The sequence below is a fragment of the Oratosquilla oratoria genome, chromosome 31 (genome assembly GCF_046742065.1).
Source record: "Oratosquilla oratoria isolate Oo_2021 chromosome 31, ASM4674206v1, whole genome shotgun sequence".
Lineage (NCBI taxonomy): Eukaryota > Metazoa > Arthropoda > Malacostraca > Stomatopoda > Squillidae > Oratosquilla > Oratosquilla oratoria.
In genome coordinates, this window is record NC_134807.1 from 41,339,774 (window position 1) to 41,352,637 (window position 12,864).

The 12,864-nt window shown below is 39.5% G+C and overlaps 1 protein-coding gene across 1 annotated transcript in view; it reads left to right on the plus strand.

Annotated features, from left to right (window-relative positions):
- Positions 1-930: 930 nt before the first annotated feature.
- LOC143041630 (uncharacterized) overlaps positions 931-12,864 on the plus strand; it is a 31,094-nt gene continuing 19,160 nt past the window's right edge. The window contains exons 1-8 of the mRNA XM_076213639.1: positions 931-1,117; positions 4,589-4,639; positions 4,745-5,650; positions 5,941-6,654; positions 6,792-7,021; positions 7,301-7,643; positions 7,751-7,878; positions 8,023-8,831. Coding sequence (XP_076069754.1) covers positions 931-1,117; positions 4,589-4,639; positions 4,745-5,650; positions 5,941-6,654; positions 6,792-7,021; positions 7,301-7,643; positions 7,751-7,878; positions 8,023-8,831 — 3,368 coding nt within the window. The remainder of the gene's footprint in view (positions 1,118-4,588; positions 4,640-4,744; positions 5,651-5,940; positions 6,655-6,791; positions 7,022-7,300; positions 7,644-7,750; positions 7,879-8,022; positions 8,832-12,864) is intronic.

The window sequence follows — 12,864 nt, forward strand, 5'->3', positions numbered from 1 at the left end:
ACTAGTCCAACTTAGTAGGCTTCAACTTATTCCGTGTGAAGCTAATTTAGTAAGTAGTCTTTCGTAGGGACGGTTTCAAAATCTTTTGCAAAGTCTAGATATATTAAATCTATATTGTTTCTTTTGTCATAATTCGAGATGTTGTAGAATTCGAGTAAGTTTGTCACGCAAGAACGTTTCCGTCTGTAACCATGCTATCATTTATCAAACATTTGCTTTCTAAATGATGTTCGATAGCATACCTGATGATCGTTTCCATCTTTTCTCCTACGAAAATATGTATGTGTGTGTGTATATATGTATATATATATATATATATATACATATATATATATATACATATATATATATATGCAATAAAAACACTAGGAACGTGTGTTCACAAATGCGTAAGTAACCACTAGGAAAAGTAAACTAACGAAGTAGAGCGCTTTTGTATAATTACATCTTCAGTGCAGATACAAAGAAGGAATTATAAAATGAATGTATGAAGTATGAGCAGTTGTCCCATACTTGTTGGTTACCAGGACGGTTCAAACGTCCGTCACGTATACTTCTTCCACTACCTCTCCGAATGCCCTCTTCACTATGTCATATATTCTGTACCTTGTTTCTTCATTTTATAATTCCTTCTTTGTATCTGCACTGAAGATGTAATTATACGAAAGCGCTCTGCTTAGTTAGTTTACTTTTCCTAGTGGTTACTTACGCATTTGTAAACACACGTTCTTAGTGTTTTTATTGCATTATGGATACCACACGATTCGTCGAGAACTTTACTCACCTGAACCCTGGGCTTGCTCCTATGTACACTACTTTTTCTGGTCTTTGGTTAAAGCCGATAAACTGCGACTACGTCTACAGTTTCTACAAAACTGCATGAAAGAACAAGTATTACCCAAGTTAGTCTTATCCCAACGGTTTGTGAAGATGTCTGATCACCCATTTGATGATTTTCAGCGCATCATTCTTAAGAAACGAATCGACATTGCCAAATTAGAAGCCAAAGAAGCCTTTAGGATCAAACGTATTAGTTTGCATAAATTCCAGTGTTGTGTATCATCTGATGTCAAAAATGTGCTTTTGGACTATTGTGATGGAAAAATGGGGATGGAGTGTGAGTACTTGTCAAGGAAGTTAAACATGAAATTACTAGCCCTCATCAATGACAGTAACTGGACCAAACATGCTGACCCAGATTTCGTGGTTAACTTGTCATCTAAGCCACTCACCAATGCTCAATCCACAACATTACGCTTTGGGCTCAGCTTTGCCAATAATTCTAATCCATCTAACATCATTAACATAGTTAAAGCTTTTTGTAATCTAAAATGTGATAAAGATCTGCCTATAGATGATGTTAATATATGTAAAGGTATTGTTTATGGTGCTTTAGCAATTCATGTACCTCCCAGCTGTCCTGAACGTTTTAACATTGCTATTAATTCTCTCAAAAAGGACAGTGATTTACATATCACAAAAGCTGATAAATCAACCGCTGTAGTAATTATGAACAAAAATTATTATTTAAACAAAATGGATGAACTACTTAAAGATCAAGATACTTATGTCCGACTTTTAAAGAATCCTACTGAATCAGTGAATAGCCATTTCAATAAAAAGATAAAAGAATTGTTAAGTGGAAATAGTGAACTAATTAAAAAGTTCATTTCTATTAGCACTCCTTTGTCTTACATGTATGGTCTAATTAAGACACATGAACCAAATTACCCGGTAAGACCAATCGTTTCTTCAATAGGTTCAGCTTCACATAAACTTTCGAAATGGTTGGTAACAATTCTTAGTCCACTAGTTGGAACTATTTCCATTTCACATGTTAAGAACAGTTTAGACCTCATTAACAAACTAAGTGAGGTAAAACCAGATTATGAATTTAAATTGGTAAGTTATGATATTGTTAGTTTATTTACGAAAGTTCCTTTGGATGACCTTTTAATCTATCTAAAAGAAGAGTTAAATAAGCACGATTTACCATTACCTTCAGGCACCTTAATTGAACTTATCAAATTGTGTGTTAAAGATTGCAAATTCCAATTTAATGAAAATTTTATTCTCAGAAATTTTGCGTGAGTATGGGTAATCCTCTTTCCCCCGTATTGAGTAATTTATATATGGATTTTTTTTAACTAAAATTTTAAGTAAGATCATTCCCCCCAACATAACATGGATGCGGTACATTGATGACATCCTATGTCTGTGGCCCATTCACGATAATGTAAAGTATTTTCTATGTAAACTTAATAATTTGGTTAGTTCCATTAAGCTCACGGTATAGAGATAGAGAGTGAAGGTATTTTGCCTTTCCTTGATTGTAATATCTACCGCCGTGAAAGTGAGTTGAAGTTTAGTGTATATCGCAAACCAACCAATGTTTGTTCATATATACACTATTATTCCTCACACACTGATGGCGTAAAGCGATCTGTTTTTTCTTCGATGTTCCTCAGGGCCCTACGCATTTGCAGCCCAGACTACATCAATGATGAAATAAGATGTATTTACGACATTAGTATTAAGCTACAATACCCCACACATGTTCTTGACACAGGTTACAATCGTGCTAAAAGGACATTTTATAACCTTAGGTCAACTCAAAGTTTCAATATGAATAACTTGCTAATTCTACAGTACCAAGAGAACCTAAAAAAAAATTCCAAATATATTACGTAAATTAAACATTAATGTAGTTTTTAACAATAAGAACACTGTAAGACAATTGCTCATAAATAATTCTGTCAATAGTGATAAAGGGTGTGTGTACAAAATATCTTGTAAATCATGTAATCAGTTTTATGTTGGTCAGACTGCTAAAACACTCACAACACGAATCAATCAACACAAGAAATACGTTAGAGAGGGAAACCAATCTAGCGGTATATTCAACCACATGACCTATTTTAACCACTCAGTTGACTGGGATAACGCTAAAGTTATCACATACAACAACAACATAACAGAAAGAAATTTTATTGAATGCAGTTTGATCAAATCTATTAAGGGGATAAATGTTAAGTTTCATCAAGGTTTGTACAAATTAGATAGTTATATTTCTCATGAAATTTCAAAATTATTTAAGTTATAATATAAATTATGAGCAGTTGTCCCATACTTGTTGGTTACCAGGACGGTTCAAACGTCCGTCACGTGTACTTCTTCCACTACCTCTCCGAATGCCCTCTTCACTATGTCATATATTCTGTACCTTGTTTCTTCATTTTATAATTCCTTCTTTGTATGTGCACTGAATATGTAATTATACGAAAGCGCTCTGCTTCGTTAGTTTACTTTTCCTAGTTGTTACTTACGCATATATATATATATATATATATATATATATATATGTATATATATATACATATATATACATAAATATATGCATATATATATATATATGTATATATATACATATATATATGTATGTATGCATATGTATATATACATACATGTATGTATATATATATATATGTATATACATATATATACATATATATATATACATGAATATATATATATATATATATATATATATATACATATATATATATATATATATATATATATATATATATATATATATGTATATATTGTTGCGTGATCGCAAGTATGTGTTCCTTTGTAATAGATGTACTTTTCATGTTACCACCTGTTTCGGGTAGTTGTAGCCACGCCCTAATTTTTTCGTCTTTCTGAATTACCGATCGTATGAAATATAATATTCTATGTTCCGTGTGTATTATTCCTTTGTTATCCTTTTATTTTAGTTAGTTAGGATATTGTTTATATTGTATATTGTACCTTATTATGTTGATAATATCTGTATGTGTATTATGTTATTCCACTCACCCTGCCTGTAATGAAATAAACAATAACGGCTTGTGAGTTAGCAACTGCGGCCCCCTCATGGTGACCGCAGTCACGAGTGAATACGCATTCGTATTCTCTCTCTAATTTCTGAACCCGTACAGAGCGGACACTTCCCGCTCCTCTATAAAATCTCTAGGTTAAGTGTGTTAGGTGGACCCTAGTGGTAACAAGTGGTCCGGGTAGGCATAAAATAAGTGTGTGTGTAGTGCTAAGTGAATATGTAAATAATTTATGTTAGAACACCATAGTTTTGCCTTAACCTTGCCCCTTCGAGTTATCCACCGGTCACCTAAACCTATTGACATACGTGCTTGAAGGTACTGCACAGATTTATATTAGATGTGCAGTACATTGTTACCCTGCCATTTAGGCTCAATATGGTTCGTCGATGATTGGAGGTAGAATTGTTTCTCCAATTAAGATTGGGCATTAATGGGAGGCGTAACAAGTGGGGGCCTTACGACCGGGATAGTAGCCATTAGTGCATTTATATTGTTAGAACGCCTATACGGTTGTGGTTCATCGCCGAGATTTGTGGTAAGCTATTGAATTGTTACCATTATTTCATGCTCTTGCGATACCAGCTAACAGTTGCATTACCATACGTGTGGCTAATCCCTATTATACGTATTTCATTAATTCAATAGGTTGCCAACTAGCTAATAAGCAACATTTTGTTATTCCTTGTCTTCCAACATCTTAGTTCAACATGTTCAACTTGGAGAACTTCGTAAAGGCGCCTACAGCCGAAGAGGTAAGGAAGCTTAACAAACCAGAGTTAGAGATGATAGCACATCATTATCAAATAAGCGAGTGCTCCAGTTTAAATAAGAACCCCTTGAAAGACAAAATTCTTGAGTACTTAGAGGAAAAAATAAACTCACCCTCGCCTCACGGGAAGATGTTGGGGGTGCTAGCCCCGTAAATGATTTAGCTTTACAGGTTGAACTTAAGAAGTTGGAACTAGAAATAGAGAGACTCAAGTCTCAAAGTCATGGTATAGAAAAAACACCTAATATTCCGAAATTTAACGAGGATGAACCAGACAAGTTCTTTTCTATTTTCGAGAAGTTAGCACGTATGTACCAATGGCCATTCAGCCAGTGGACGCAGATGGTGTATGGTGCCCTCTCGGGAAAAGCTCTCGACACATTTATTGCACTTTCCGAGAGTCAGAGTAGTGATTATTATGTACTTACATATAATATTCTACAAGCATACCAACTTGTTCCTGAAGCCTACCGGCAACAATTCAGGAAATGTAGGAAATCCAACCAGGAGACATACGTGGAGTACTTCCAACGAAAGCTCCGCTTGTTCACCCGGTGGGTGGAGAGCGAGGAGGCTCACGTAGACCTGGAGAAACTCAAAGGGTTAATATTGATGGAGGATATTAGAAATAATATCCCTCCAGATGTGCGAGCCAACTTGGATCAGCGAGGTATTCGCACCTTGGCAGAGGCTGGCCCAGTGGCCGACTATTACCATTTAACTAATCCTAGAATGCATTCTAGGTCTCACCCTACCTTGCCCCAAAGCTCCCCCCCCCCCCCACTAGGGACTCCAAGCCAGTCGGACCTCCACAGGCTCCTCGACCGCCGGCTCACTCATCATCTGCTTCATCTACCTCAGGTAAGCCTATTGATAGTGAGACCAGGGAATCTACCCTCACTGGAGGCAGGAGCTATTGCAAGTATTGCAAAAGACCAGGACATCATGTTGATGAATGTTTCAAACTACAACAAAGAAAGGCTCCTCTCCAAGGGTCCCCCTCTCTCTCGATCAATGTGGCCAAGCAATCGGAAAGTTTTTTGGAGCCCTGTCTCACTGCTGTTAGCCCATCAGTTGTCCCAGATAATCCTTCCTCACCTATGTTATCAACATTTGAACCATTCTGTTCTTCTGGTTCAGTGGTCCTTGATCAAGATAGCCCACCTATATCTATCAAGCTTCTGAGAGACACAGGCTCAGCCCTATCATTAATTACAAAAGATGTGGCTGCTTTGATAAATGTATGTTATACTGGGAATTGGGTCCTTGTGAACGGTTTAACAGGCGGGTCACGTATCCCTATATGCCAAGTATACTTGTGGTCAGATGTTAGGACAGGTTATGCCCAGGTAGGAGTAGTCGACAAGTTACCTGTAGAAGGAGTTTCACTCCTGATAGGAAATGACCTCGCCGGGGGCACGATGTTACCTAATGTCATAGTCTCCTCGTGTCCCTCTGCCGAGAATAATACTTCCCAACTAGAGGCAGACATTCCGGGCATATTCCCTGCATGTGCTGTTACTCGTAGCATGAGCCGCAGGGTGGAGGCAGAGATTAGCGAGCATAATGAGGATGCTCATGTTGGTGTAATTACCCCCCAACCTAGTGAGAACACAGAGGATGTTCCTACTCAGCCTGACCTTGCTGATTTAAATCTAGGTGAATTTTTTGAAACTTCTCCTCCACCCGGTGACCTTCATAATAGGTTTGATAGTGAAAACGACACTGAGGGAGACAATGTTACCACCCTGGATAGTTTCGGTTCCTCCCCAGTCACTAGGAGTAGGCTCATTTGTTTCCAAAAAGAGGACCCTGAACTAGCCAGTTGTTTCCGTAGAGCTATTAGTGAAGAGGAAGCCAAGTCTGAATCTAACTGCTATTACCTTAGCTCAGACATATTGATGCAAAAGTTCTGTCCTACTGATTCCCCTGCAAATTACCCTTGGTCTGTCCGTCACCAAATAATGGTCCCAAGCCCATTACGGAAGGAGATCCTGGGTATTGCTCATGATGGGGTAGGAGGACATTTGGGAGTTAGGAAGACTAGTGCAAAAATTCTAACTCATTTCTATTGGCCTAAAATGAAGAGAGATATTAGTTCCTACATTAGTACATGTCACCGTTGTCAAAAGCAGGGAAACCGCACCCCAGCGTTAAACCGTTCCCTCTACAACCTATCCCTGTCATTGAGGAACCCTTTGGCAGAATTGTCATAGATTGCGTTGGTCCTCTGCCAAAGACTCCCCGAGGTAATCAGTTTCTCTTTACTATGATAGACTGTGCCACCCGTTATCCAGAAGCCATTCCCTTGCGCCGCATCACAGCCAAGAATGTGGTGAGAGCCCTTATTCACTTCTTTACACAAGTAGGCCTTCCCACAGTAGTGCAGTCGGACCAAGGATCCAATTTTACTTCCCGATTGTTTAATCAGGTAATGCAGAGTTTGGGTGTCCGGCAGTCTAGGTCTTCAGCCTATCATCCCCAATCCCAGGGGGGGGTGGTGGAGCGATTCCATCAGACATTCAAACGCATGTTGCGCACTTATTGCTTGGAGTTTGGGAAGGATTGGGACGAGGGAGTTGACCTTCTCCTATTCACGGTTAGGGACTCTGTTCAAGAATCCTTAGGATTCTCCCCATTTCAGCTAATTTATGGCCACGAGGTGCGAGGACCTCTCAAAGCCCTCAAAGAAAGTTGGCTGCTAGAAAATAGTGTCACACCCTTGGTATCATATGTAGTTGAGTTTAGAGAAAAATTAAAAGCTGCTGTGAGGCTGGTTAATGCCCATTTAAAATCTGCTCAGATAAAAATGAAGCAACAATTTGACAAAAAACATAAGGTAGAGCATAGGGAATTTAGGGTAGGTGATAAGGTGTTAGCGTTCTTGCCCGTGCAGACACACCCATTCCAGGCAAGGTATGATGGACCTTTCCAAATTGTAGACAGGGTAGGGGACGCCAATTACGTTGTATATACGCCAGGCAGGCGTAAGAAAAAACGTCTGGTGCATGTCAATCTACTGAAACCCTACAGAGTGAGAAAGAGTAAGGAAAGGGAGGAAAATGTTGAACTTCCTTGTCCGCTTGTGTTGTAGTGCCTACATGTGATAATGATCAGAAAGACAACTTCCCTGAACTCCAGAGTGGCTTGTATGCTAAAGTGGACAATTCCACAATACTCTATGATCCCAGTACAAAGTTAGGCCATGTCTCTAATGACCAAGCGAGTGATATTTCTTCTCTTTTGACAGACTATAGTGTTATATTTAGTGACCATCCTCACCCCTGTTCAGCTGTAGAGCACGACATCGAAACCAACGGAGCTCGGCCCATCCGCCAACGTCCTTACCGCCTGAACGCATTCAAGAAGGAGTACGTCCGTGAGGAGGTGCAACGCCTTCAGGAGGTTGGTATCGTGGAGCCCAGTAGCAGTCCTTGGGCCTCTCCCGTGGTCTTGGTGCCGAAGCCCGATGGCTCTATGCGACTGTGTATCGACTACAGAAAGCTCAACGCAGTCACTGAGCCGGATAGCTACCCCTTGCCACGCATTGATGACGTCATTGACGAGGTTGGTCGAGCACAGTGGGTGACGAAACTGGACCTACTACAGGGCTATTACCAAGTCCGCCTGTCAGAGCGGTCGAGGGCCATCTCCGCGTTCATCACTCCCGAGGGGCTGTATCAGTTTACCGTCCTCCCCTTTGGCTTGCGGAATGCACCTGCAACCTTCCAACGCCTTATGAACCTCGCCAAGAATGAGTTCGGCCATGCCCGCATCACATTCCTGGGGCATGTCGTCGGGAAAGGGGAGGTCCAACCGATTGCAGCCAAGATTACCGCCATTCTGCAGTATCCTGCCCCAAGCGACAAAAAGGGAGTGATGAGACTGTTGGGAATGGTGGGCTACTATCGTCGCTTCTGTCCCAACTTCTCCGTGGTGGCTCCTCTCACCGACCTCCTGAGTACTAAGACCTCCTTCAAGTGGACCCAGGCTTGCCAGGACTCCTTCGAGAGCGTGAAGGCTCTGCTGGCAAATGCTCCTGTCCTACGTGCCCCTGATCTCCAGAGGCCGTTCACCATCCACGTCGACGCCAGCAAAGTTGGTGCCGGTGCCGTGCTTCTACAAGAGGGTGAGGAGGATCGTGTGTACATCACTTCTCAAAGAAGTTCCTCAAGGTGCAGAGGAACTATGCCACCATCGAGAAGGAGGCGTTAGCTTTGATTATGGCTCTGGAAGCGTTTAGAGTATACGTAGGAAGCACAGTTCACCCTGTGCAAGTGTTTACAGACCATAATCCCCTGACATTTGTGGAACGAATGAAAAACACTAATCAACGCCTTCTACGGTGGGCATTGATTAGTGTTACAGCCATTCAATTTACAGATCGCGCACATAAGTGGAAAAAATAATGTGCTGGCTGATGCCCTATCCCGAACTACCCATGTGTAAACTTAAAATGTTAGTGTGATTGACCTTGGTTAAAGTGATTCTTTGCTTACAAACCCTTGTAAGCGTATTCTTTTGGGGGAGGGGTGTTGCGTGATCGCAAGTATGTGTTCCTTTGTAATAGATGTACTTTTCATGTTACCACCTGTTTCGGGTAGTTGTAGCCACGCCCTAATTTTTTCGTCTTTCTGAATTACCGATCGTATGAAATATAATATTCTATGTTCCGTGTGTATTATTCCTTTGTTATCCTTTTATTTTAGTTAGTTAGGATATTGTTTATATTGTATATTGTACCTTATTATGTTGATAATATCTGATAATATTCCACTCACCCTGCCTGTAATGAAATAAATAATAACGGCTTGTGAGTTAGCAACTGCGGCCCCCTCATGGTGACCGCAGTCACGAGTGAATACGCATTCGTATTCTCTCTCTCTAATTTCTGAACCCGTACAGAGCGGACACTTCCCGCTCCTCTATAAAATCTCTAGGTTAAGTGTGTTAGGTGGACCCTAGTGGTAACAAGTGGTCCGGGTAGGCATAAAATAAGTGTGTGTGTAGTGCTAAGTGAATATGTAAATAATTTATGTTAGAACACCATAGTTTTGCCTTAACCTTGCCCCTTCGAGTTATCCACCGGTCACCTAAACCTATTGACATACGTGCTTGAAGGTACTGCACAGATTTATATTAGATGTGCAGTACATTGTTACCCTGCCATTTAGGCTCAATATGGTTCGTCGATGATTGGAGGTAGAATTGTTTCTCCAATTAAGATTGGGCATTAATGGGAGGCGTAACAATATATACATATATATGTATGTATATACATATATATGTATATATGTATGTATGCATATGTATATATACATACATACATATATATATATATATATATATATACACACATATATATATACATATATATATATATATATATGTGTGTGTGTGTGTATATATATACATATATATACATATATATATATATACATATATACATATATATATATATATATGTATATATATACATATATATATATATATATATATATACATACATAAATATATATATGCAGACGGCAATTCTCTTTAGTTTAAATTGTCTGAACTCACTCATAATCAAGTCAAAAGTATAAATTTGTTGAAGAGGTTAAAAGAATGATGTCAAGAAAGCTTGAATGTGTAGTTGACATTTTTGTTGTTTTTTTCTCTTTGCTTTTCGTTCTGAGTGGTCGAGATGTTTTGCCCTCCTTCGCGAACGTATTCTACTCAAACCATCTTCATCCCTGAGTCCCACTGGAGCTATACAAAGCCTGTCTAACTTGGCCTCTTCACGTCTATCTCCCTAGCTTGAGATATTTGTTTTTATTTTATTTTTTATTTTTTCTATTTATGTTTGTTTACTTATATATTTATTCATTTATTTACCTATTTATATATTTATGTATCTATTTTTATTGACCTATCTATTTATCTACTTATTCATGTATTTATCTATTTGTTAGTCTATTTATAAATTTATCTATTTATCTATTCATTTGTTTATTTGTTTGTTTATTTTCTTTATTCACTTCTCTATAAATTAATCATGTATTTCTTTACCCATTTATTCATCTATTTATTTCAATACTTGTTTATTTACTTATTTTTTAATTGCATTAATTTTCATTCATGTTAATCATTACCTTACTTATTTCTTTATGGTTTCTATATGTTTACTTATTTAGTTATTCATTCGTTAGTGTTTATTTTGTTATTTGAACTATTTACCTACTTTTTATTTTTCATCTATTTAGTTTTTTTCTTTACTTGTCTATTTTCTAGTAGTGTATAGGCTTCATATTTTTAAATACCTGGAATTTGGTTCAAATCGAAGTACCTTCATTCCTCAATAGAGCACACTCCTCTGGCGCTTACCACAAAGACAACAATTATACTTATATACAAAAAGCGAAACAATAACAAAGGAATAACACTACCCTAAAAACACAGCCTTCTTTTTCAAAAGAAGACTTGGCTCTAATCATAAAGAAATCCAGGTCCACTTTTAACTTCGCCATTCTTCCTTTCTCCCGCCTTCCTCGAATCCTTGCGACCCCCCAGTCCCTCTATGCCATATGGTTTCTGAAACCTGCCATCCGAACTTCATTGTTCGTTTTAATAAGATCGCTCCTCCTCTCGCCTTGGTGACGTCTATTACCGAACCTTAACGACAGACGATTTTATCGACCTGACGAAGGTGTCGCCGAAGTCAAGAGGTCAAGAACCGGCACGACGAGTCTTCGGGAGGAGCGAGGGGGGTCGTGGAGGAGAAAGCGAGTGTGCGGGAGGAGGTCTTAAAGGAGAAACATGGGTTGCCAAAGGATATTGTGGAGGAGGAACTCGACCTATGTGGAAGCGGAAATTGTGACGTAAGAACCTGCTTTTTCAAGGGGGTGGAGCGAATATCACCGAGGACGGAAAGGGATAGAGGGGGAGGACTGTCAATGTGAAGTGGAAGACTGCAAATGAGAAGAACGATTTGCGTTCAGGAGACGACTGGTGAAGGGAGTGGAGAGACGAAGCAAGCGCGAGAAGGAAGGAAACCTCTTTCAAAAAGAGTTTGACATCAGAGGGAAGTCGATATGCCCCTTTTTCTTTGCAATGGAAACGCAATTTGTAGATTTTTCTTCTTCTTTTTGCTAACACCAGTCGATTCTATTCAACAACTGTCTGTATGGATTGAGAGCCCGTTTTGGTGCGAGTCCATCTCCTAGCTAAGTTTGATTTCTAATGTTAGCCATAACGAAAAATATAAATACTAAACCACTGAGGACAAACCGGTGCACAAGAACAGAAAAACAAATATGAGAGAGAATTCCAGTTTGTAGAGGATGGTAAGGAGAAACCTAGTTTGCCCTCTAGATGAGGATTGAGATCATGAGAGTTAACCTATTCTACAGTATCGAGAGGAGTAAAAAAAAAAAATTTAGTATTCAGTAAAATGAGTCTCTCGTCTGGTAAAAAATCGACCCCCTGAATGATCTAGACCCCGCTATTGCTGCTGTTTGATTTTTATATGAAGAGAATCGTTTGGCGTTGGTTGAGAGGATGTCTTTAAGAGTACGTCAGAGCAGCGAGGCTTGAGCCTGGGGAGGCTGGGTAGTGGGGGAGAGTAAAAGAGAGTCTTCTCCCCTGAGGTCAAGCATTCAGTCTCGGGTCAAGATTTGTTGCCGCCGCCGGTGACGTCGAGGGGATTTCTTATGGAAACGGCTCTGAGGAGAATGGGGAGGAGGAAAAGGAGGTAGAGGCGAGTGAAGGAGGTGGAGGAAGGTGGAGGATGATGGAAGAGGAGGAGAAAGAGAAAAGGAAAGGGGCATCGGCTAACGATGAGGCTGGAAAAGGGTTGAGGAAGGTGGATAATAATGGAAGAGGATGAGAAAGTGTAGGGGAAGGGGCTATAGAAAGAGAAGACGAAGAGAAATAGAAGACATATCAAGTATTAAGAAAATAGTAAAAGGAATGAAATACGATTCTGGAGGGGTGGAGGTGAAACAAAAGGGAGAGACAGAAGAATGTAGAGGTAAAAATTGAAAAGGTGGGAGGATGAAAGAACAGATAAATAGGTAAGGTTTGTAAAGAGGATATGGATATGAAGAGGATGAAAGACGGAGAGCGAGGGAGGAGTTAGATGAAGAATAGACCTTAGGATATAAGGAGGAGAAACAGATGGAAGTAAAGAAAATTAAAAGAAGAAGGTTGAAAGGGGAAAAGTAGATG